This window comes from Sander lucioperca, chromosome 24, assembly GCF_008315115.2.
Source record: "Sander lucioperca isolate FBNREF2018 chromosome 24, SLUC_FBN_1.2, whole genome shotgun sequence".
Taxonomy (NCBI): domain Eukaryota; kingdom Metazoa; phylum Chordata; class Actinopteri; order Perciformes; family Percidae; genus Sander; species Sander lucioperca.
In genome coordinates, this window is record NC_050196.1 from 10,473,503 (window position 1) to 10,500,434 (window position 26,932).

General features: G+C 40.9%; 2 protein-coding genes across 5 annotated transcripts in view; both read right to left on the minus strand.

Moving 5' to 3' along the window:
• Positions 1-13,197: 13,197 nt before the first annotated feature.
• Positions 13,198-18,029, minus strand: LOC116044646. Its single transcript, XM_031292044.2, has 6 exons — positions 17,609-18,029; positions 17,264-17,368; positions 16,702-16,838; positions 16,403-16,564; positions 15,853-16,079; positions 13,198-14,030 (listed from the first exon to the last, which is right to left on the minus strand). Exons 1-6 carry the CDS (start codon positions 17,673-17,675, stop codon positions 13,928-13,930), a joined length of 801 nt encoding a protein of 266 aa, XP_031147904.1. The 5' UTR covers positions 17,676-18,029; the 3' UTR covers positions 13,198-13,927.
• Positions 18,030-20,498: 2,469 nt separating this feature from the next.
• Positions 20,499-26,932, minus strand: part of LOC116044628 (FERM and PDZ domain-containing protein 4-like) — a 59,850-nt gene continuing 53,416 nt past the window's right edge. For 3 of the 4 annotated variants that reach the window (XM_035998491.1, XM_031291975.2, XM_035998490.1), the window contains exons 15-16: positions 25,468-26,493; positions 20,499-24,997 (exon numbers count right to left, since the gene is read on the minus strand). In XM_035998491.1, coding sequence (XP_035854384.1) covers positions 21,609-24,997; positions 25,468-26,493 — 4,415 coding nt within the window. In that variant the 3' untranslated portion in view covers positions 20,499-21,608. The remainder of the gene's footprint in view (positions 24,998-25,467; positions 26,494-26,932) is intronic. The other variant, XM_035998492.1, reaches the window with a different exon arrangement.

Consider the following 26,932-nt stretch of genomic DNA (forward strand, 5'->3'; position numbering starts at 1 on the left):
TAGTACTTTTACTTAAGTAAAGGATCTGCATACTTCTTCCACCACTGTCTATTCAAAGCTATGATATGCAATGATATATAAATTCCCCAATAATGACCCATTGCATTATAATGATCCCTAGTTGTTTTTTTTACTACAGATTTGGTTTTGCGATTTTCAATGTTTGTTTTCTGTCTGGATTTTACAGGACCTTTTCGATCTTCCATTATGTTGACTTGGAGTCATTATTCCAAGATGTTTACCCCCACTGTTAGCCTAGCGGTCACACCAGCCAGCTAGACATTTAACCTAAATTTGGTATTTTGGAAGATATTATAGGAGTTACAAGTAGAGGATTGATGAAGATGTTTTTTCTTATTCAGTTGCTTGTGAGTGCGTTTGATATGGTATGTCACCACTATGGAGGCAGTTACTTGCCCTGAATATTAAGCAGTTACTTTCTTAAGTTGTACGTAAGTAACTCAGTGAAGTGAAAATGCATGAGAGGATCAACAACAATTACACACCCACAGGAAGAGTTTCCTGGTAGAGATGGTTCACAGCTGATAGCCAGCGGTCTATTGGGCTACGATTAATTGATAAATCAAGCTTTTATCCTAACTGACTCTCTTATTTATGTGCTTTTACCTGGAACGAAGACGAGATTTGATGATGTACAAATGGAAGCACACGCATGTCCATCATGGTCAGCAAGTTGTATTGAGAGTAGTAGAAAAATACATAAAGACAAGTACAAAAAGAAGGCAATAAAACATAGTAAAGCTAAAAAGCAGAGTTAGTACCTTCAGTTACGTCTCTCTTTAAGTCCACACTTGCTCTATGTGTTATTTTGTGTATTGTCCGCCATAAAATAATCAATACAATTTCTATTGAATTTTACATGGTATACAAAAAAATGCCTTTTCTTTATTACCATTGTTTAGTTCTATATGAAGTGATCCCAATACATGTTTGGTAAATACTGAGCAAAAAAGTTACGACAAAAAAACTAATAAATATTGACTTGTAATTTGTGTGTAGGTAACAGCTTTGGGTATTTCTTTTATTATATTGTCTCTTTCATGCTTATCTTCAGGAAGGCAATAACACTTTAAGGTCCCTTTATCGCATGCAGCAACAATAGATGGCTCTATAATTCACTCTATATTACAAACAGACACTCACATACGCACCATCTTTCAAAAGCCAACTCCATGCAGCTTGGACTTAGATGGAAAAGCCACTTAACCAAAAACAGGCTGTGGGAATAACAGATAGGGCTCTGTCAATCTGGGAGCTATTTGTATTTGGATTCATTTAAAGATCCCTTTGTATTACTGAAGAGATGTTATTACCTTTTCTTAAGGACACAATTTATACACCCTGCATATTGAGTGGAGGGCAACAGTGAGTCTCTGCTGAACATATACATATCACACACTGTCGCCTGCACTGCAGTAGGTGGACTTCACATCATGTTAAAATGTTAGGCAATAAAAACACATCATCCTAAAGCTCTAAAAGTATGAGTATCGCGAGAGTGTGCGTACGTGAATTTTGTATTTGCACGACAGCAAAAGGTGAGGAAAACCTAGGTCGTGTTAAGCATTTGAATAAAAACTTTTCAATCGCTTATATCCCCTCATCTGGAATGCCTGCCTCTGGCTTATACACTGGCCAAAGGTTAGCCAATGCAGGATGTGCATCCATGAGTGAATGACCACAGTTTGTGATTGGCAGCCCATGGCGGCAGATCATCAGTCTGATGTAGTCTCTCAGATTTTAGCATTCCGTTCACATGTCAGCCAATCTTCACGCATACATAATAGTTATAGTCATTAGTTTTACAGGACATTTCAGTCAATCGTGCAATTTGCTTGTTTTTCATTTTTTTTGGATTAAATAAACACTGTGCTGCTGGTACTACTATAGCTGCTGCACTGGTCTCCATTTCTGAAGGAGCATATTGATGCTACTCATCCCAGTTTCTTATTACAGAAGTGCATGTTGCCCCTTCTTCTGTCAAAAGGGGAAATATCAAAATAAACTTAAGTGTTCCTTCGGAGAGGTAAACGCACAAGAGGTATGGGACCAAAGCCGCACCTCAGTGTTTGTTTGGCTTGTTCTCTCTCTGCTATCCCTGCTTGCCTCTGAACACAGATGGGGATTCATCTGTTGCCTGTCCCCTCTTGACTCGTTTTGCTTTTCTATCTACCCCACCTTCTCTCCCCCTCCCCCCACCCCCCCCCTCTCTGAAGAGCCTGTCTGCCAGCAGAAGCCCTGTACCTCACCGTGCGCTTATCAGACAGTTTATCCTTTTCCTGTGGGCGCCGTCCTCCATCTGTGGCTTTGAGGGTCCATTCCAAGCCGTGATTTAGACACCCAGCCTTGCCAGCACTGCTCTATCAACCCCCCCACTTTCCCCTCTCTCATGTGAATTCTTTCACACGCGAGGTCCGTTCATTCTGCTGTTCCCTTATGCACACAAAGTTTAACACATGCACGGAAACAGACACAATAATTAAACCTTTCCAACACTCATATTGTAGGTAGTCACAATACCTACGTCAACAACATCCTGTACCAGACAGGGGAAGTGCATATTCTGTATTGAATCCAAAGTGGACGAATAATAGGAAGGGACTAATGAATAGGCCTTGTGTTTACCTTCCTCAGTGCTTAGGCTTTCCTCCTTAATAGCCTGGCTACAGTCGTATCACTCAGCACTTGCAAACATCCTCAAGAGGTATCTTCATTAATATTTTACTCAGTAGAGATAGTAAATAACAAGCAAAGCATTTCCCGAGAACAAGAGCAAACAGAACATAGCGAGAGAGAGGAAGGAAAAGGCTGAAGAGAGGACAGCTGTCTCCAGGGTGTCAGCCACAATTGCTTTCTCATTTTTAGCTTGTCAAGTTGGCTTTATCTGTTTTATCACCAATGGAACTCCAAACACACCAAAGGCTAAGGCAGCTCCACAAAGCGAATATGGCTATTACAAATTTCGATGGGGCAGCAAAAGCGGATTGAAGAAAAATGCCCGTCGTGCATCAGCTCTTTTTCCTGCTCCTAAAAAGAAAATCCAAAACAGAAGATTAGCAAAGGAAAAGTTCTCATCCAAGCTACATCGGTTTCTTGGAAACCATGCTAAATGTTGTTTGTTCAGCAAGGTATCAGGAAATAAAAGGTAGTGAAAAACATCCCGTTGCAAATGCACAACCAACTTTAGACAGAATTTAAAGTGTCTGCTCCCTGTGACAAACAAATAGAAATAAATAAATAAAGTAAAAATCGAGCCAAGGTTGAAGTGCATCTCCCATCCCAGCACAGCAGGTGAGTGAGAGATAAACATTTGTGCAAAGTCGGCCGGGTCTAGTCAAGCGGCTGCTACTCCTGGTTCATTTGCAGTTGCCAGCGATGTGTTAAATGGCCATCTGTGATGGGGTGAGAGCCCCTGTAATGACTTCCTGTCTGGGAAGGAAGACTGGCGTGCAGGGAGGGCTGAAACACACAATCCGTTTGAAAACACAAAAGGTGTAGCTGGGAGCGGAAAAACAGTGAGATGTTCATGCTTTTTTATGTGATAAAAGTTTGTGTGGCCTCTCTGAAGTAATAGTTGAGATGAATTCTCAAAGTGAGTAGAGAGGATGCTGATCAAAGAAATAATTCTTCTCCATAACATTTCATCCAAAAATATCTGTAATAGCAAGACAGATAGGTTTAAAATGATATTCCTATGGGAAAATGCCGTTCATACATATATTTTTTTATAACCGCTGGTACTGAAAAAAAAGGGTTCTTTGTTAAGTTTTAGTTGCTTTTTTTCAGTGTGTTTTTGTTTTGATCTGCCCATACTAAAAATAGAATCAAACCTTCTGTCTGTTACGTATGACTTTAAATATGACTCTAAATGCCTGTAATATGTTTAAATAATAAATAATATATAGTTATTAATTCCTACCAGTACAGTCAGTTGCTGTTTCTGATAATATCAAATCAAAATTTAGGAATGGCAGCTCTAAAAACAAACACTTAACCTTAATTATAGCACATTTCATATAAGATCAAAATCAGACTGACACCTTGATCCAAATTTCATACGTGTGCCTCTCATGCAAGTCTATAATTCTTGAGAAATGATATAAACCACCCACAAATGAGCGTGAGCGATACTGCGCACTAAAAAGCAATATGTTAACACAGCAAAATATCTGCAACAACCTCAATCAAAAGCATGGATGTGGTGGTCTTTAAGGAGATTATGGTATGATTGAAGTTAAGTTGTTTTATGTCTTAGTTTAGCGGGTGGCCAGTTCCAAGTTTCTCGTGTTTCTTGTGGATATGATTGAAGTCACTTTGAATATTTTGGCTGAGCATCCAAGAAGAAAGTAAAGTTGAGGAGATACTGTATTTCAAAGATGCTCTATAAATGTTGGAATGGTGATCTAACATGTGGTCTGGATGAGAACAAGGAGGAAGAACTCTAAGTGTTTACCAGTGATGGAAAATAGATTTGGATCCTAAATAAAAGTATCACCTCGCCTTAAAAAAAAAAAAAATCCATTACCAGAAAAAGGTACTGCATCTAAGATGTTACACACTGTGCATTCAACATTTATCAATTTATTTATAATTGTTTTATTATATTTTATTTTAAACTCTCATCTTTAATTACATACATACTTTTACTTGGTTCTTTTACATCTTTATTTTGCTGTACAGACAAACCCTAAGTATTATATTATTATACATTCTATTATTTCATTTCCACAACATGTTAACAATATCTTAACATTGTAGCTGAGATTTTAAACTTAAACTTAATTTGAACTATTTTATACTGTTTATTGTTGGATAGCTTATGCTATAACAATGCATCATATTTCGTGGCATCAATTTCACTGAGATGTAGTGGAGCACGGTAAAATTGAAATGTTACATACAAGTAGTGTACTGAGTACTTGAGTAACTAGTTACATTCCATCAATGGTGTTTAGGGATGTCAAACCTTTGACTGAAAGCACAGAGATGTTGAGCAGTGAGAGGATTATGATGACAATCATGCAGGAGTGAGTTAGCTCTAAATGATACACAATCTATTGTTTTAATTATACAGAAGAACCATTCACATGTAATTGTATTCATGTGAGATATGACAGTTGTCATTAACAAACACAGCAGATGCTCCTCTGTATTGCTATTTGTGCGTCCATTCCAGCCAACCTCTGAAACGCAGAAGGTCTCCACTTAGAGGGCATTTGCTGCTGCATAATTGCCCATAATCATCTTTTCACCTAGGTTGCTGTGTAATTTTATAGCTTAACAGCTCTCTACTTTTGTGTTCTGCTTTCAGCACCGTCAGCACTTTTGCGTTCAGGTTCTGTGGCAGTAATTTAGCTTTCACTCCAGATCTTTCACGCCTATCAGTGTGACTCACAATCTAAATTTAAATAGGACCGTCGCCATGACTGAGAAAGATGGACAGCAAATGCATAACTCCATCTCTAACTGTGTTGTTTGCAGACTGTATTTGCAAACCTAGTTCATTTGCTTTTGTATCACTTTGTACTTGACAATAATTGACTGGACAGATTTTAGTTCATTCACACAGCTGATATAGCTGTGCTAAAACCTGCTAAAATGTGTTAAATGAACTCTAACAGAAGGTAGTTCATGTAAACACTGATTATCTGTATGCTCCCAATCAAATGAACACTCATATAACACAATATAAACTTTATCAAAATAAGGTGAATGGATCTTCCCAAGCATCTGGCTGTGTAGCCGAGTGAGTGGGAGGAATCTTCTGCCTGCATGATGCTGCCTGGATGGAGCTTATTCCCTTGGAAAGAGGCAAAGTGAGGACAGTAGCTGGCCGCGAGTGCTTTCCACTCAGCCATGAAAACAGCATCGCTGTCCCCGCTGCTCAGCTGTTTCGGAGTCTGCCACCAAATCAGACTGTGATATTGACACATGACCCTGGGATGCTGCCCCTTGGGGCTGGTCAGCGGCTCGCCTGTCATTTTAAGACCCCACTATCCACCATTATACTGTCCATCTCTGTTGCCTTTCACTCACACACTAACACAGCCCCCCCCCCCTTTCGAGCACAGGGGAACCCAAGAAGGCATTCACCTGTCCAGCTCCTACTATTAAACCATTGTTTTGGGTAATATACTGCAATTGAGTGGTAGATGGCAGTAGGAATTCTGATGCGTTTTTTATGTGTTCTCTCGTATTGTTCTTTATTCCTGCCCACTGTTTGTCTGAGAAAAACATTTTGTGATAAAGCTTTTCTCATTCAAAACACTAAACTCGACTTGGCTTTATTTAAAAAGGCCAATTTATCGCCAACCTCTGCGGTTGAATTTCAAAAGCCAAGTCTAGTAATTTCCTCTGAAGCATTGAAGTCAATGGCAACACCAACCAACTTCACCGTTGTAGTACAAAATCAATAAGATAAGTTCTGAGCGGTTCCAACATGCGTCTTTGTGATTAAATGTTAATTAAATGATGTATTAAGTTATGCACAAAGTCAGCTTCAGCCAGGCTCCAGCTCATTTCCCAAAATTTGGATTTCATTCTCTCTCTGAATGAGTAACAAAGTCAGCAGTTAGCAATCAACCTGAAACCATGATTTAAAAAATGCCTTTAGAAACCTATATGGGACGTCACCCATGCCAAGGCCCTAATCGGGATAATCAGGGTATTTTCTACTCACCCATAGCTCCAAATAACCATCACATACTGTACTTGCAAGGGCCAGCCACCAGCTGCTGAGTTTTCTAGCACTTCAACCCCACTGTCCTCCCTCCTCTTTAAACAGTCAGATGCCAGATGATTTACAGCAGTGCCACCAGAGAACAAACAAAGTCACATTTGCTCCCAAGCCAAAACCTGCACAACACAGTATTATTATCCTGCATTCCGACATATTATGTCTTTATATCTTACTGTACCTGGCATTACATTACATCCAAAACCATAGGAACAAGTATAAGATGTGCAAGATGTGCATCCCTTCCAAGCAAATGTAATTTCTGTTCTAATTATACTGGCTATTAACCAATTATATTTACATTTACAACATGCACTGCCACCACAATTATTCAATGTTGTTACTACAGCCACAACTAAAGAATGATTGATGTATGCTTAAGACTAAAATCCACATGGTTCAGGTGACCTCTGCTACCCCACCTAATGCTGCACTACATTGAAATTGAACTCTGCCATTGCCCATTTTCCAAGTTAGTGCAATATAAACATTTGCGGCCGGCATTGTGTTTACCACGAAATGTAATTACTTGTGCAAAAGAAAAGGATGCATTTTGATTGTAGTTTGTAGAAGATTGGGTTGCAGAGGAAGGGGCAGAAACTTTGCTAAATGTCTTTGCTACTGGTTTGTGAGATAAAGGTCAACAGAAAACTAACAATTCTTTAATTCATTTATGTGACTGCCATGGTGCATTTGCATTCTCATCTTATTATTTGGGCTCCGGGCACAAAACATATGCTACTTGCTGACCAGCACTGGATAAAATATAAATAAACAAATACAATTAAAAAAAATAATTGTATGGGCCAAAAAAAAAAGCTTTGAAACTTTTGCCCCCCCCACCCCACCCCCCTCCACGGCCACCTTGGACGAGAGAAGGTGAGGGAGGAAGACAGCGAGCGAAGACAAGCAAAAGAAGAAATGTATTGACAGCCGTGCCCCGACTAGCAAAGCCAAAATACAGAAGCACCTTGTAAAAATATCAAGCTTGTAATTAATAACGTCACGCATATTTAACATGCTCTTTATTCATGAGCACCTGCTTTCAATGACCTGAGGGACACGCAGAATCAACCTGCATTTTTAAACATTTGCAGTTGAGAGATTTGGGAGCCAAACATTTTATAGGTCATCCAAAACCGCTTGACGTAATTACTTTTGACAGTGCCGTGGCGTGGTCATTTATCCCCTCAGAAACACATCCCGCTGAATGATGCTCACTCTTTGTCAGTGGTCAAAGACATTTAATGTGCTTAGTGTCCACGTCACATAAATATCTGAGTCGCTGAGCATGTAAAGTTCATCCAATTTAGATATCAGCCAAGTTACCGCAGAGCCTCGATTTTTATGAGGTAGGTGGAAGAGAGAGAGAGAGAGAGAGTAACATGATGACCCGTTTGGGGCTAAAAACAACTTACTTAATTTATATTGGGCAGAAGAGGAATATTGCTCCCTGGATAATAGTCAGACCATGGGTTCAAATATGACTTGTGACCTTTGTTACATGTAATTCCTCATCTCTTCTCTACCATCTTGTCTGCTTATCTCCACTGTGCAGTGTCTTAAAACAAAAGATATACCAGAAAAACTATTTAAAACACAGCTGCAGATGTATTTGTAAAAACTACACATCCCTGTGTATATAGATTCAAACTGGACTAGTTTTCAGGATTTGATAGAGCTCAATCATTTCTCTTGAACTTTTGCCACCAAACAAATTGCCTTGCTCTTCTGTAGCTGAAAAAACCAAACTGCTCTTAACCAAAAATACTGGGCTCACTCTCACTGGACATATCCACAAAACGAGTATAAATGGAAGGTTGTATCCATAAAAACTATTTTGAGACCAAAGACTCAAACCACAATGAAATAAAAATTGACATATTGGTAAAAGAAAAGGAGTGGATAAAGTGTCCAATTGTGAGAGATTTGAAGTGCAGCTGACAAAGAGGCCTCTGATTACATTTGCATAGGAATTTTCCAATTTGAAATGTACAATGCAATCCCAGGAGGAATCTGAAAATGATTATTTGAATGTGAAGTAGAAAGTCAAGATATTTTAGATTGATGATTAGGTAACTGTGACTTGATTAACAGAATAATTTGACATTTGGAGAAAAACGCTCATTCGCTTCCCTGCCATAAGTTACATGAAAAGATTGATACCCCTATCATGTCTGTGCGTTCATTATTTAATAATGCAGCTGGAGCTAGCTGTTGATTAGCTTAACTTAGCACAAAGACTGGGAACAGAGGGGGAACAGCTAGCCCGGCTAGCATCTCTTATGCTCACTAATTAACATGTCACCGAGTATTTTGTTTTGTTTTTTATCTATACAAAAACTGGCAAAGAAATAGTACACCGCTACCACAAATTGTTTTTTTTATTGCAAATGTTAATACAAATATTTCTCAAAATATCAAACTATTCCTTTAACAATTGACAACCCAAGCATTGCATTACTGGTTCCAAACTCTGGCTTTCAGTAGAGTACTGCTGGTTCACATTAGCTATATCCCAGTACACACTACATATTATTTCTAAACTGGTTTTGAGCTGTAGCTGTGTAAATGCATAACTGAAAAAGTAGCAAAAGTCTAAATGCATGTGACTTTTCTCGATGACATGTCAAAATGTCTGATATGAACAAGGTCTTTTAACTAATTTAGATTTAGAATGCACAATAAATGCAAATGAATGCTTGAGGGGACCATTATTCAGAATTAAATTTCAACCATTTATTTTTGTTGTACTTCCAAAACAATCCCTTGTGAATTCCATTTCTCGGCTGATTTGATCCTTTTCAGACAGTAAATGAACATTCACCAATCAAATTGAACACTCTAAAATATTTCAATGTACTTCTGACAATCAGTGGCATTTTCTTCCAAGGTGATAACTGTTTTGGGGGGCTATTAGGCCACAAATGGAAAAGCTATGACCACTTATAGTAAATGCAGTGTATCTAAGTGATCATTTGGGAAATACAATAACAGGCATAACTGGCCCACAGCTCTCCTAATTAGAACCAACGCACTGGTTACTCAGTGAAAGGAGCCTACTGTCGTAAGACACTATTTAAGAAAATAAGACTGTAAAGGTCATCTCCAGTACTGTGACAGCAATTTTGCCCATACTGTTCTTATCAGTGTCCTTGGTACCTGCGTAGGACTTTGGATTTATCATTGTAATTCTGGTTACATGGCATCAAAATGCTCTCTTTCACTTTCTTTCAGCTGTTTGCCCAAGCTGCAGCGACAGATGTTTGAATGTCAGTACAGATGTCTATGAGAGGAATTTAGCTATGTAAGACTATTCAAGTCATGTACAAACACTGTCATGTACAGTCACTGTGTTCACTCTCTCTCAGTCGCTTCTGTGACTCCTCGGGACTCAGTAGCGCTGGGTTTCTATCATCCCAGCTAGTTAATTACCGTTAATTACACTCACCTGGCATCCCAGGTGTAAATCAGCCCCTTAGATTAGATGGCTGGGGATGAAATAAGAAGCACCAATGTACTGTAAGCCTCACAATCTACCAAGAGGGAATTAGTCATTCTACAGGAACACACTATCTGTGATGTCCAGGGCATTGCAGGAGCTATTTTGGGATGAGTTGGAAGTGTTGTTACTTACTTTTACTTTCATTTTTTTTCACCCTGCCTCATCTATTTCTGCAGTTTGTGATTTTCTATTTTTTTTTTTTTTCCAGCTCTTTTAGAACACACTTGAACTCCCTCGTGTTCCAGTTCAGGTGCTGCCTCTGTCAAAGTCCACATTTTATGACTGAAAACTATATATATATAAATATTATAAAATAATGGGTGGAAACATGTTTTTTTTCTTTTGGAGCCCACAGTATCTTCTATTCAAACTGTATGTCAGTCAATTATCTTAATAGTGCATTCAGGTAGTTCTTGTCAACTTGTTAAGTCAGGAGATACTATGTGACTTGTCATATTTACGTTTTAACTGAAATCTGGGAACCACTGGTCAGTGGGCCGTTACAAACTCAACAAATCCTCCAAATTAAAAGAGAAAAACATGTAGTAAGTAAATGTCCTCCATCACACAGCGTTTTCTTATCTGACACCCCTAGCGGCAGGACGACATCATTTGTCTAGTGCCTTCCAAAACTGTTACGTATCACCATTGCCAAAATGAAAGTTCTCTGATCTTACACAGCTATAGTGAAGGGTTGGTTAGGTTAAAGCACAAAAATGACTTCATGAAAAAGCCCTGACAATCCAAGCCTCGCATAAGCTCCACAGTTTATTGTTAGCTGCGTAGATATATTGTTCATTATAACATTAATACAGAAGTGCAACACTATCTATGAGCAAATTAAATTACATTCTTACATTCACTCATGGGCTAGCTTCTAGTGAGAGAATGTATTGCGAACATAAACTATTGCTGATTTTGGATAAGGTGAATGGAGCACTGTTTGGGGTATTTATAGTGTAGATGTGAACTACAGAATTTACTGCACTATGAAACGGCAACAGCTATGCGGAGAGGCAATCAAACAGGGCGATCTGCCTCTGTAGCTGGTAACTCTCTGATCACGGGACTGTAGTGAAGGCAACCTTAAAAAAAATTCCAGGGCACAGGGGAGCAGTAATGCTTTGATTGTTTTGTTTTTTTTTATCTTTGCAGCCATGTCATAATAATAGCATTTTAACTTCTACACTACTTCAGTGTGCCTTGGACCTCTTTGAAGGGTTGTTTCATCTACAGTGCCAAGATCAGTAAGCTAAAGTGCTTACTACTAAACATTCCTCGTTGTACATTAGATTCTGATTTTTGCTAAGGATGTCTTGGTAGCCTCTAAACTAGCCCAGAGAATCTTTGAAAAACATTTTCTTAGAGGTGTAATCTCAGGTGGAAACCAGGCCATGTGTTTACGCCATATGTGAAATACTGTAGCTTCTAGTTCTGCTACTAAACAATTGACCTTAAAAAGTTACATTTTTAGGGATTTACAGTGGTAATTGTCAACATGTTTCTATGATGAGTTGAAAAACATATCTGTGGTTGCGCTTCAACAATGGAGATTTTTGGTGGAGTGCTAAACCCAAACTCCAATAGGCATTTTCCAAAAGGTGAAGGAAAGGTAGCAAATCACAGGTTCCCAAGTTAAGGAGGACAATATATACTCTCAGTTCACTTGTTTAATTAGGCTCACTAAGGTGTTTGAAAAAGTTTTTTTCAAATGCTCAAATACTACCTTGTCTTCACTGTTTGGAACATGCACATTTCTATGATGTTGCTACAATGTTTTCTCTATGAGCAAGCTATGATAATAGCGAATTTGTTGTGATGACATTGACAAACACAATGTTGTACTATCAGCCACTCCACAATTATTATTTTGTTTTGTAATTAGAGGCAAAAACAGAGCAAGACAGTTTCTCTCTGTCTCAAGAAAAAAATATTGTGGGAGTCTGAACCACCACCAGCCCAACCAAATTAATCTTCAACTTACACATTACAAATTAACACTACACAGTTATGTAAGTGGGTTGGCCACATTTATATATATTGAGTTGTCATGGCTGTAACAGTACTATGTTCCACTCTCTCTGCAATACCTTGGAGACAACTAATTGTATTAATCCTGATTTTTTAACAACACAACCAAATAAAGGTACATTGTATTCCTATACAAAATTGTAGATATCATAGGAGATCAAAATCCCCAAAGGACAACAATGTCACTATAGATATCCCTTAATGCGTAATAAAGTAATATTACTATAATTCTTTATTCCTGACATAGAAATTGCACAGCAAGAAGTCTGCATGTTAGCCAACAGCTTTTCACCCTTTCAGTCCCCAATTCATTATCTTGAACCCTAAATAGCATTTAAAAAATATTTAATATTCACTCTACAGAGTGCCATGGCAACAGCTGTTTCTTAAGTGGTATTAACATTGCTTTTCAATTGAAGTCACAATCCAGACTGATGACAGTGACACTGGATGTTGGAAAATGGTGCAATGTGAGCTCCACCTAGTGGTATACAATGGTAACTTAAGCAGCAGGACTCTCACACTGCCAGAGTGGACAAATGATTGATCCATTAATCCTATTATCTACTAAATGACCCATCTTTAAGAGGCAGCAGGATCCAATCAGGGTGCTTTAATGCCACAGTCTACAAATCAGCTATCCCAGCCTACTAATCAAGGTACACAGCCTACAAATGAATTTCAGATGAACACTAGCCTAACTACAAAACTATACTGTGAGCATACAGATTTGCAATGTTGAGGGGGGGAAAAGCATGGCTATTTATTGCAATTCTACTACGACCTAGACCTACCAACTAGAAACCACGCAGCACCAACTGCTTACTTCAAGTACCTGAAGATTATAGCAATGCATGTATGTATTGTTATTGAGGCCAAAACACTAAAGATGAACAAGCTTTTCAATAGTACATAGTAATGCCTTTATTGTAATTAGGAAAATCTATTTTATCAAAACATTTTCAAGTTTTCAGGACAAATGACACCAGTGCAATCAGTGACACCAACAATTCTCTATAAACAAGACATACATATAATACATAACTATGGTCAAAGACAGCAAAGACCACAGTTTCAAGTATTGTCAACAGTAACAAGGACATAAATACACACACACACCATTATGGCAACAAGGCCATTTCATAGGTCAATTCAAGTCATTCCATACAAAGTTCTAAAAATATACAAATATTTTTATGAGATCGCTGCCAGCACCAACCAAACGCAACATTTCTCAGAATGTGAATGTTCCTCTAAAGAAAACATGTTTTTTGTCACGGTTAGTTAACATATGGACATAACGTTACATTAACCAATACATGTCTGCCATGCAACTAATGTTACATTCCTAACAATACTTTCCAATTGGTATAAAAATGCAATGTGATTAAATAAGAGGTTTTATTGCATTTTTAACCATTTAGGAGGTAGTTTATTACATTTTCAAACCTGCATTATCTGGCAGATTTTAAGTTGCTACCAAGCCCTTTGGAAGAATACTATAGTGGTTTTTCCAAACAAACACTACCATGTAAAATGTTTATGGCCCTGTTACACATATACATAATTTAGGTCATCTATGAAGCACACTTTTTACTGGGGTGTAGCCAGCTGGTCAGATAGTGTTTCTTGTGTCATTTTGTGTCCATGGAGGAGTCATCAGCACATCCCATAATCCTCTGCAACTCCTGAATACATGGCCCAATTGACTGACTGTGCAACTGAGCCATATTCAACCTAGAGACAGAGAAACAGAAAAGCCATCTGTTAGTAGGGCTGGGCGATATGGACCAAAAATCATATCTCGGTATTTTTAGGCTGAATGGCGAGATAAACATTATATGAATACCAAGTGGGCTAAGTGTTCATATGTATGTCAAAGCCACATGAGATGTTACAAGCACTTTTGATCAAATAAAAGGCAGACCGTTTCCTACCCCGTTTGAAAATATACAGCTGTAAAACATTCTCTTAAATAAATAGGCCTGTTATCAAATATTAAATAAAAACAGATCTCTCTCTGAGAATGCTCCTTCAGGTGTTTTCTATAACAATAACTGACCGAGTACAATTACAGGTTTTCCTCTCCTGCTTAACAGTGAAACCTACACTGTACATTTACAAATTTACTATCATATCCTCTCTCTCTCTCTCAACACACAGTAGGCTACACAGTGAGCAATTCCCCAAAGGAGCTACGTTACTTTTATAACTTTCATAACAAGTCATCATTCTCAACCCAGGTATGTTTTTCTCAAAAAAAAGCAATGGATGTCATTTTGCGTTTCAACTCGTAGGTTGTTGTAGGATTGAGCGCCTATGAAGTAAACAAGCCCGCCTCTGCTCCGTCAGTCGTGGAGAGGCCGCTGTACTGAAAAACACTGTATGTTATGTTCGTACCGCATGGTGACGTAGCCCTCATTTGCTGACCCTGACGTTGATGAGGAAAGGGTCATGCGAGACAAATATGAGGTGGCTGATGATCTTTTGTTTTATAAATTGTACCTGTAGTTTTTTTTTTTTTTTTTTTTTTTTTTAAAATGCATTTTGACCAGAGCATGCGAGCAGTAGTGAGAATTTCTGCTTGTTGTTCATAGAGCTTTTCTTTCCAACTCCACGCACATTGCTCACTCCAAATAGAAAAAAAAAGGCAGTGCCCAGAGCTCTGCCAGCAAAAGGTCCACTGGATAACGCGCACTTGGGAGAGCGGGCGCCGTTCATCTGCATGTAGGCTACTGCTTGTGCTGCAGTAACGCAGAGACGTACTCGGGCATGCTTCGAACTCGTGGTGTGAGTGGGACCGGAGCGAAACTGGAGATAAGGGGACGTTTCAACTTTTAAGAAAGCTGCTCTGCGCTTCATCCAAAATCCTCCCAGCTCACGCATCACCCTAAATCACTAAATGGTTTAGGGCCAAAATACATTTCTGATCTGTTAATGCACTACAAACCTCCCAGACATCTAAGGTCATCTGGGACAGGTCTGCTCTCTGTCCCCAGAGTCAAAACTAAGCAAGGGGAATCAGTGTTCAATTGTTATGCTCCGCACATCTGGAACAACGTTCCAGAAAGCTGCAGGTCCGCCGCAACTGTTCTTTTAAATCAAGGCTGAAGACCTATCTTTTTGATGTTGCCTCTTAATTTCTTATACTGCACTACAAATTTTATTCTCATATTTTATCTGATTTTACTTTTTTTTTTTATTATCATTTGTTTTTAATTGCTTTTAATGTTTTATGTAAAGCACTTTGAATTGCCCTGTTGCTGAAATGTGCTATATGAATAAAATTGCCTTGCCTCCCGCTCTGCCTAAATGCTCTATATGTCTACGCCACCCCTGACAAAGCCAGATGGCACCCCAGAGGGCTGCAGCACCCCGGTTGAGAAAGGTTGGGTTAAGCAACCAAGCTGAGCTGTTAACATGATAATTTCCTTGTTGAGTTTTCCCTTAATCCGATTATAAAGGATATATCATTAGTGTGAATATTGGCACACTATCAACGTACTGTTTAAGATCTGTATGTGGACTGTTCATAAGCCTCTACAAACTAAAGTGTTACCTTCTGAGCAGCTCGCGTCCTCTGTCTGGTCCAGGGTGGTAGTGCTGGAGAGCAGTGAGGCTGTGGGCTGCCAAAATGCTGTAACACTGTTCTCGCAGAGCGTTATGGTTTGTTGTATCCCACTGTGGCAACTCGCTGGTGTAGCGCCATGCCATCAATGTGTGCTCCAACACAGCGTCCCACTCTTTGTTCCTCAGAAGAACTTGGCCCCACTCCTGACACGAAACCTGAGGGGGAGGATAAGGAGATAACGGCTTAGAATGACACAATGAAACACCCAGCTTACAGAGCCAGGTAACATTTGGAGTTGCAGTTTTTAATATATCAGTGACCAAAAAATTCACTTTATGAAGACTAACAGCTCAATGAGAAAACAATAGCAGCGATGTGCTTAAAGATGAAAATGATGAAAAGCCAATGACTACAAATCTAAAATAAAATACATTACTTTCCTGCAAATGAGAATTGGACAGTTTACCAGTAAAATAAATCTGCAGGTTTCCCTAAGTCATCATTTATACAAACATGGCTTAACACTAATGATACTCACTTTGAAGGCCACCAGGTGAGGATATGCCTTTCTGTAGCAGTGAGCATCCCTGTTGGAGCCAAGCCGTGAATAGGGTATGGACCTGTAAACATTTGCTTTCTTCAGCTGCAGGTCTTCCTGGAGATACTTCAAGTCGGATGCTAGGATCCTGGGCTCTTGGCTCTAGGATGCAATGCAATACATTATTTTTCAGATTACATTGTATTACATTTTATTTTACATCTTGGCTGCTAAAATTCTTCTTTGGCTGAAAACTTTATCTTATGAATACAGTGAAGTGAAATGGCCAGGGTGGATACCTGTTCAACTAAGATGAGGGATCTGATTAGCTGTACAAGCTGCTGTTTGGAGAGAGGGGTATGGTGCTCGTCCATCTTCTCACACTGCTGCTGCTCCTCTATCATCCCAGTCCACACCCCACCAATGGACAAGTCCACTGCAAAACAAAGGGATACAATTAAGACAATAATAAACCAGAGCGAACAAGGGCTGTGGCAAACAATCACTGGGTGAGTTGCATTTTCAGTAATTAACGTAATTGGGACTAGTCATCAGTTGGCAAGTAGTGGCATTTACTTCCGAAATGTTTTTAATGGTCAGATTAAAGAACAGCTTTACGGTCTGAACAGTATTTTAATTTCACTGCTAGATGTCAGAATCCCCAACGTTGAATGGCAAGGGAAACTTAAAAAACCCTGAAAACCACCAGTCTTTGCACTTCACACTAAAACACAATTTCCGTTATAACGTTAACAAGTTATCTTTTTTCCATTGTGCTTCATATAAAGTCAGCTCACAAACCAACCACACATTGGTTTTGCAGGTAACGTTAGATAGATAGTGGTTTTGATTTGTACTTACATGAGTGCACACGTTTTGTGTTTGAAGTTGAGTTTCTCCATCTTGGAAATGGAGATGGAGCCAAACGTGCACTTAGAATTTCTAGATAGGACCTTCTCATTCGAGCTGTAAAAAAAAACGTAACGTTAAATTAAAACTGGGTGACAGCGGCTCGTGTTTTTAATTTGAAATGTTTTACCAGAATTGTTTAAAAGGTGACGCAGTGGTCCACGTTAAAATGATTGTTAACAACATGTTGGCGCGCGCTTGTGATAACATTAGCATGATAGCAAAGTAAAGTGGCGCGTCCTGCACAAAGAACTAAGTTCGCAGCCTAAATTAAAAACTGTCATATTTCAGACTTACTTGCAATTTTGGGCTGTGGAGCAGGTATTTCCACCAAGGCACGTCGTGGCTGGCAGACAGCTGCCATTGTGACCAAACTTATATGTTGAGATATGGAGCAAACTACCTGCAAGTGATGCTACTGTTAGCCAAACTTTAAACCCCACAGGGTGCCCAACACTATATTTTCCACGGTAACCTTAGCTAGTAGTGTGGCTTCAGCTGGTGACCTCGGCAGCTGCTTTAAAGGCGTCAATCCAGTTTTTGAGGACGCTAACATCCACTACAAAGGTAACCCTGCTTAAATTTAACTAAATACTACAAAAAAAAAAACAACCCGCGATTGTAAAGTCTGCTGTAAAAGGCAATGAGAGACTAACAACTTTTGTCTGCTCCAGGCGCGCGACACGAGCTGCCGCGCGGGCGTGGTTTGTTGCATGTGTCGTCCTGATTGGTGAACATCGCAGCATGTGTAGAACACGCGCCCAATATGCAAATGAGGTAGCCCTGTCCTATCAATGGTCCTCCCCCACTACTCTGCTGCTTGGGAAAAAGATCACGTGACACACACACACACACACACACACACACACACACACACACACACACACACACACACACACACCATACAGTGTTAAACGTGTATTCAATTCTTTATGTTTATGTCACTTAGCATTGATAGATTTTTTCATACACATATGAAGCATATGAATTTGTGCTGAAGCTGAATGGTGTTAGCTCATGACAACGATGGCAGTGTTAGTTTTAGAGTTGGTAAGCTGTCAGAGAAGACGTGTGAGTGTGGTAGGCTTGGTGTTGTAGTGCTGTTGTTAGTTCTCATAAATCTCTGAGAACGTCTAGCTGGTTCCATCTTCTCCACACAGATGGGTTTTGAATTTGACATTGTGTAGATAAAACAATAAAAATAATGCAGCCCAGGGTGAAAGCAGATTGAAGTTCTATCCGGTACTACTACCACAACCTTCATAATAATATAATAATAATTATAATAATATTATCTCCTCCCGCCCTCAGCTGCATGCATCCCTGAACACACACATTGCATTTATTTAAATTGTGTAATTGCACAGAATCGTTTGTGAATGTTGACAAAACTTTCAAAACCATAGGCCTACCACTTTGCTGGTAATTTGTCAGCCAACCACAAAAATGTTTGGAATTGACCGGTGCAGATGACATCATTTGTGTGGTTTGGTCATCAAAAAATCAAATACAAGAACATTAAATCAAACACACCCTTCCAAGCACTGTGTGTGTTTAGTAAGTAAAGAAGTGCGGTCGCCCACCATTATTATGCCAGAGATACAGAAGTTGCATAGCTTGTTTGACCTGCTGTCCGTAGAGTTGGAATAAACTGAACATCACAAAACATTACAACTTATTTTGTCTGTCATGTCACTTGGGAGATTTTTGCCTGGCAAAAACCCACAGCACTTAATATCAGCCAATCAGCTGTAGGAGAAGTTGAGCACACCGGCCTTCTTTCACCAAGGGTTGCAGCCCTAATATTGTATCACACATGTCATTTGTTACACACTTTGTGTCAGCTGGATTGCAATGCAGCTGCATGCAGTGGACCTAAGGGCGCAGTTTAGATACTAAATTATGTTAACAAAACACTGCCCGTCCTTTGCTTGTAAGCTACAGTTCTCAGCACAAATGGCTTTACCTTGTGTCTCAGTGTCTATTATTGCTCCTTAAGAAAAAGAAATCCCCATCCCCAGATGAGTGCAGAGTTTCTGGACCACAACTGAGAAGTTCCTTCACTCCATTCATACTTTCTTCATACTGCACTCACAATATACTCATAGTATTGAATGTCATGATTTTTTTTATTATGAAAGAGTAAGTAATAGTAGTAGTATGTATTAGGCTATGTCAAGAAATCTATAAAAAGTCATACAAAATGTTGTGTTATTACTGTACGTTCTAACACTGTTATACACTGTACATGCTAGGTGGACGCTGTACGTTCTAACACTGTTATACACTGTACATGCTAGGTGGACGCTGTACGTTCTAACACTGTTATACACGGTACATGCCATAGGTGGACGTAAAACATTTACACTAAAAGTGTCCCGCATGTCACGGAAATGTTCACTATTGATTTTCATCACAATCTTTTTTCCTAAACCATAAAGAACTGTTGTAATGTACAGAGGGGATGGTGGAGGTGGTGGGTGAGTCATTGGATTTTCACCCTCAATCTCTCAATCACTCAATCTTTATGTTGCCAATTAAACCGAAATTTTAAACTCATATAAAACAATATTTTCATTCTAACCATGCTTTGTGCCTGGCAGTGGCAATGTTTTTTTTTTTCTCTGGACCAGGTCAAACTATATGAGGTTAATCTTCCTTCCTTTCACATTTTAGTACGAGGGATGCTTGACAAGACAACACATACATGTGCATTCTAGTATTTTAGGCAAACAAACACATTATGTAGGCTATCAGGATACAACAGCTATGTCAAATTACCCTTTATAATATATTCTAAGGTTTCAAATTTAGTCAAAATAGGTCACGGAGAGGCTTGAACTCCAGTAGTCCGACCATCTGCAGTGCTTCAGTTGTCATGGACCCTTGAACTAGTCAAAGGAACATTAAAAGGTACCTTGAAACTTTCTCTCTACAGCATCCTTAATACACATAGTAACCAAATATCTGGAACTAGATAAAAATATGTTAAAACATGTTAAAATCTAATGTGCATTCAGTTTGAGAAGTGGAGGGTTCATCCACAAAGTCACAAAGTTTTATGAAATGGACATTAAACTTATTGGATGTGGTATATTTCTTTTATAACGCTCAGAACACACCAGTGCTTACTGTATGTTACAGTGAACCATTCAAACCAAGAGACACATGGTAAGAGACACAGAAATATCTGTAAAATGTTTTTTAATAGGATGGTGGATTATTGAAAAAAAACAAAAAAAACAGGAATTTTATTTCTTCTCAAGAGAGATAACTGCATCTTGATACATATTGTGGAATAATAATTAATTCAAGCACAGAACTCATTCCAAAACAGATGATAATAAAACACAAAAACTTAAAAAGTATTACCGGTAGATATAATTAACACAGTGGTCAATCGGACAAATTTTGTAATAAATTAAAATATTTTATAAATTGTTCATATTAACACATTATTATATAGTTTCATATATTTATTTTTTCAGGGGGATAGTTTATTATTTACTGTTTTTCATTCTTAGCTGAAAATAGTCTATGTGGTTAATTATGATGCAGTGGTAGATAAATAGTATTTTTAACATTTCCAACAAATGTTCCTCTCATCTTGCAAAAGAACTGTATTGTTATGCAACAGGGCTGAAATCAGTTCACTTTTACATAGTCATTCAGAAATTCAACCTAAGATTAGGTTGAATCTTGTGAATAAAATGATGCAACAATTTTCTCACTGGACTGACAGTGACACGTTTACTTATACTTCTACATGTACATTATAAATATCTGTAGTAAAACTGCACTTAATGAACTGATTGAACTGAAAGTAAATTCACTCCAGCCCTGAACAATATTAGCGCAAATTAAGCTGAACACTCAATGGCTTCTTAGAACTGCTACGGCAAATAATATAATTATATTGTATGTTTGTACATTATATACAGTTTTTAAAATAAGTTACATAATGCACAGGTAAAAGGGTATCTATTAGGTACATATCATATTACAAAGGTCTGTGACAGTATGGCGTTGTAAATATACATTACAATATTGTCATCAGAAAAAGCAAGTGTAGTCAAATATGACTGCCTTTCAGCATCGTACTCATTTTTTTTTTTCTTCTCGTTTTTTGTTACTTTAATGGCAACTGCAACAAGTCTTTGTTGATTTTGATATGGAGCTGTCCAGACCTTATATGAAAAATATATGACTTTTCCAGCAGACCCAAAAATAACAAGATGCTTAAAGACAGACTTCTACTGACTGCGTAGGCCACACTATAAAGAATAAAGAGTAGGCTCTACTTGCTAAGCAGCGTTTTAAGGGAGCGGGTGAGTGCGTTAGCAATGGCCGACATGGTACTGGAGTGGTGGACCAGGGCTTTCACGCTGTGCTCCCCTGGTGCTCCCACGGTGGCAGCCTCAGCAGCTTTGAGTAAACAGATATAGTTCATGACAACCTCGTCAACCTTTGCCACAACCTCTCTCTGTTGGTGTGAGGCTGAGGCTCCGAGCCCCCGAACTAGACACATACAAGCTTCGCAGAGACAGCATAGCACCTGGAAGCTACAAGTTACAGCCAGCAGCATCTCCTCAGGACTACTGTGGGCCTGTGCCATCCTCCGGCATGCCCGGCCTAATTCTTTTGACTCAACAGAGAGGAGCTGCTTGAACTGGGATACGTCCTGGAGAGGCATCTGGGGTCCACGATCGCAGCGACCTACGCTGGATCTCACCAGTGCAATGAGCTCACTGGCGTCACGGCGGACGTCAGTGAAGCCGGAAGGGAAGCCATACATACGGTCCTTGAGTGCATTGATTCGTGCGAGACGGTCGCTAAAGCTCATGTTATTGAGGACCTCCCCATAAAGCTGCTCCCCAGCTACATCCACTGCCGAGCCACAGGGCAATATGGCTGATGCAGCGGCACCGCCATTCTCAATATCGTTCTCACCACGGCTTCTTCTGGGCCTTTCCCACTCAATCTCATCCTCTTCTACCTCACTCTTACGTTTAAAGAAACAATAGCTAAAAGGTCCATTGCATCTCCAGGGACTGGTGTCCAGTTTTTGAGAGCCCTTCATGTGTTTAGCATCTTTCTGCAATGGAAATGCCACAGATGCCCTTCTACTGTCAACTGTACAGCCTGTAGACCAGCATGTGTGGGCAGAAACAGATCCTTGGGAGTAGCTCTTGGAGAGCCGCTTCCTTGTTGGCCTCCGCTGGACTTTGGTCTCACCTTGCTGGGGCACAGATGGTAACAAGGGCTGCTGGCTCCGGCTTCGAGTGGGCTTATCAAACAGAACCTCCACACTACCAGAACTGGCAGTCACGTTGCTGGAGCTGCGCTTGAGCTCCCGTCCCCGTTGCAGGCTATTGCAGAAGGGATCTGTCTGCTGTAGGGTTGGGTTAACAGCCTGAATGTGATTCTGCCGGGACTGGACTGAATGGATGGTATCCTGCGTGCATCCTGAGTTGCTGGAGCTAGAGTTGGCTTTCGAGGGAAGAGACAAAGGAGGTGGAGGAGGAGGTGGTGGTGGTGGGGGAGGTGGTGGAGATTGTGGGTTGGGAGTTGGAGATGTGATGCAAGCCCTAGTGCCAGTAGATGTCTGCCTGACAAAAGCAGAAGGGTGGTCTCCCCTTCCTAGTGAGATGGTGTTGAGTTCTGCTCGTTGACCACTTACACTGGGGGCAGCAGAGAAACAAAGAGAATCATTAGGACGAGACTGAGGAGACTGACGAACTGCATGCTTTGCCCTCGGGTCTGATCTGAACCAGTCCTCAGTGCTGCTACTAGGTTGGCTTCTTGACCGAGGTGGGGGACGGTTAGTGTTACCCCCACCCTCACGGTTTCCACCTGTAATGAATGCCCCATCACGACTGATACAGCCCTCTCTCTTATACAGTGACATGAAGTGCTCTGGGTCCATACCACTCCTCTCTAGTTCACTTTCCAAGCCAGAAAAAGAGCTTCTCCTCTCAGCAGTAGCTTGCCTGAAATCTAAACTCTCATTCATGTCATTCAGTCTCTGAGCATGCATGTCAGAACTTCTCTTGAGTTTGGCAGGAAGTGTGGCAGAATGGTATGACTGTGGATTTTTATTTGCCAGCTGCACGGTGGTCGCATTAGGGGTTACTACATTTGGGCTGAGGAATGGGGATGATATGGAGGAAGGCATACATGGGCAGCGAGCAATAGTGTTCCCCCTATTCTTAACCATTTCGACAAGCTGAGGGTTACTAGTGATAAAGCGCCTGGTGTCCTTTTTTACTGCCCCTCCCATGCCTGCACTATGCAGCTTCCCTCCCTGATGCATCTGGCTGACTGTTAGATAGTTAATTAGTTGTCTGTAGGCCTCACTGCCTTCCTTCTGGTTCAGGCCCTTAAAACAGGCCTGTTGTTTAGCATGCAGATCATTGTGGGGCCTCTTGCTCCCAGTACCTGTGGTCTCTTTATGCTTAGACGGTGTGGCTGAGGAGGGCCGGCCTGGTTCAGCCCCAGCAGCAGGAGGGTAAATGTTGGGCAGCATTTTCCGAAGGAGGGCAGGGTCTGCATGAGGGTGGAGATCCTTTCCCTGAGTGCTCTGGCTAGGGACGCCACGAGGAAGTCCAGGTTTGTTATCTTCATAGTTTAGCACCCTGAGTAATGAGGAGGAGGAACTAGAAAGTGGGTGCCTTTGCAAACGATGGCGTTTTGATTCAACCGCACCAGGGCCAAGTGGTGAGTCAGTCGGGGTGGCACAGGCACTACTGTTCGTGCTGCCACCAGCATCCAGTGATGAGCACAGAGAACCCTGTAGTGAACTGTGGGCTTCTCCTTGCAAATTTGAAATCCGTTTTGCTAGATGGTACTCACACAACCGTGCAACACTCTGCTGTCTAGAAATCGGCGGATGATCATTTTGTATGTCCGATCCCTGGTCGGTCCCCTCTGATCTGGATTTTTTGGTTGGGGACAGCAATGATGCTACAACCAGATGTTCATCTTGCTCAACAGCTGCAGTGCCATTATCTGCACCACAGTCCCCCGAGTTGGCAACATCTAACAGGCGATCAGAGGTAGTGGAGGGAGGGCGGGAGATTCTGTGATGGTCATTGGGGAGATTGTTCATTGCAACTCCCTCAGCTACAGGATTTTCTGCCAAAAAAGAACTCTGTCTTGTTTGACTTTCCCCTCTCTCACAGAATGAAGTGCGCTGGTCCATTTCAAGATGGCAGTGGCTCCCACCACTCTCACCCCGATGCCCTTCCCTTGTGCTGAAGGTGTTGTACTTCCCACTGGAGTCTGCAGACTTTTTGTGATGCTTGCCTCCTGGTGTGGTGGAACTTGGGCGCTGTAGAGTGCATGAGAGGTTAGTCTGGGATCTCACCACCAAGCTGTCCGGCCCTGATGATGCGGTGTCCAATAGGGGGCTTCGTCTTGGAGGAACTGCTGGAGGCTGAAGGTGTCGTGTTGGACTACGGGCTTTCTTCTGTATTGTTCCTGCTGTGCTGGGTGAGATGGGGAATTCTGTTTTTTCCTCAAGTAAAGGTTGGTACCCTTCCCTTGTGGCCACCAGAAGACGCATGTGGCTCTCATTGAGCCTGTGAGTAGCAGCCAGTTCCGAGATTTCAGTCATCTCTGAGGAGTTGGTCTCATTGCCAGAATCGGAGGACGACTCTTGGCTGGGGCCTCGAGACGTGTAAACACCTAGAAGATAAGAGATACAGAGTTAAATATGGGTAATGAAGCTAACTAAGCTATCTGCTTTTAAATGTGTACTGTAATACATATTGCACAGAGCTATGACCATATTTGCAATTGATGAGAAGGTACATTGTACAAATAGTTTCTGCTCTGGTGTGATGAATATGTTTTGGGAGTTTGTTAACTTAAAGAGGGCAAGAGAGAATTAAAGCTAAATGGCAAACAATAAAAAAATAACTACAAAAAGAGCAAGTAGTTGCAACCCATTAATGTTGAACTTTTCTGTGATAAAACGAACAATTAAAATCACATTTTTGTGGTCTAATGATATCAAATGAGAGAGACTGACGACCATAGACTGAGACACAGGATTTATTTGGGTTGAGTCACGGTGAGTAAAATCCAATGCTAAAACTAAAGACATAAATGATGGTGATCAAACATTACTGTACTTGCATTAGAATTCAACAGACCTGGATTGTTCCTGTTGGGTGGTGGTGGCGGCGGAGGCCTCTGTTCAGAGACAGACAGAGCCTCCAGTGCCTGTAGAGTATTCATGACTGCATTGTCCAGCCTTCTCTCCCCTCCCCTGCTCCCTTCCCCCTCCCCATGTGTTGGAACAGCATCAATTAACGATACTGGGATATCATCATTGTCACGTGTGCTTAGCGGCCTTCCCTCCGGCGCTGCGTCCTCGTCTGAACTGTCCCGAAAGCCTGGTGGCGGAGCTGCGATTGCTAGGTTGAGTGTCTGCAGCAGTGTGTCGTCGTCATCCTCATCAACACTCTGGTCTCCCTCGGGGGGAGGCAGCGACGTCAGGTCGATGATGTCATCGGTAGAAGCGGAAAGCGCGAGGAAGGAAGCTTTGCCGGCTGCAGTGGCTAACCCTCCTCCTTGGTTGCCACTGTTTTCATCCCCACCTCCTCTGTCGTCACCCACTGGTGTCCCGCCTGTGGAGTCTTCTTCGCAGGAAGCGTCGTCGTCATCCTCCGCATCGTCCGTTGTGTCACGATAAAACAGATCCCTTAGCAGTGGCTCCTCACCACCTTCCTCAGTTATAATGTTACTATAGACATGCGTCAGACCACTGAACTGAAACGGCACCCTGTCCTGTGGACGGCAGTCTGTGTTGTTGTGCAAGTAGGGTGGTCTGTGCTCGGGTACCTCAGGGCTCTCCAACAGTCTTTCATAGCCTATGTTCTTAGGCTGGTTCAAGGGTGGGTCCCCCCCAAAAATAAATGACACTTTGGCACTCCGAGGCGAGTCTTGAGGTTTGTGTCTAGTAGCGGGGGGAAGAGGAGGGGGCAACGGACTTCTCCGTGTCCCAAGGTCTCTGTCAGGGTTTTGGGGTTCCTGGGAGTAAGGAGAGATGCTGTTTTCTCTCCGTCCATTGTCTGAATACTCAGAGTCCCTGTTGTAGACCTCTCCCTGGCTGGGTGATGGCTCCTCGTTGTCCCCCAAAGATGTGCTGTACGGCCATTCCAGGACACGATCCTGACCTGCAGAACGCAGCAATACAAGGTCTTATTATTTTAGGTGTTATATATTTTATGTTGATTACATTTTAAAGTGGCTGCCTCCTCTTCACTAGACTTTTTAAGTGCTCCACTATAATACTTTTGAGGTTTTATGCTGCACTGTATAGCATACATTTTTAAGCCTTGAGTCTTTTTCTTCTCAGCTTATTTGAATGGTTTATATGGAGTGTTCGGCCAGGACAAAGACCTTGCCAATTGTTTCTGCAACTTTCACGAGGAAAACTGTGCTGGGGAAAGACACAATCTAAAAACTGACTGCAAACTTTGATGAATGACTTCTTGAAATTAAATTTTTGTATAAATGAGTAGCAAATCCATCTGATTCTGACCACACACACACACACACACACACACACACACACACGCACGCACACACACGCACACACACACACACACACAC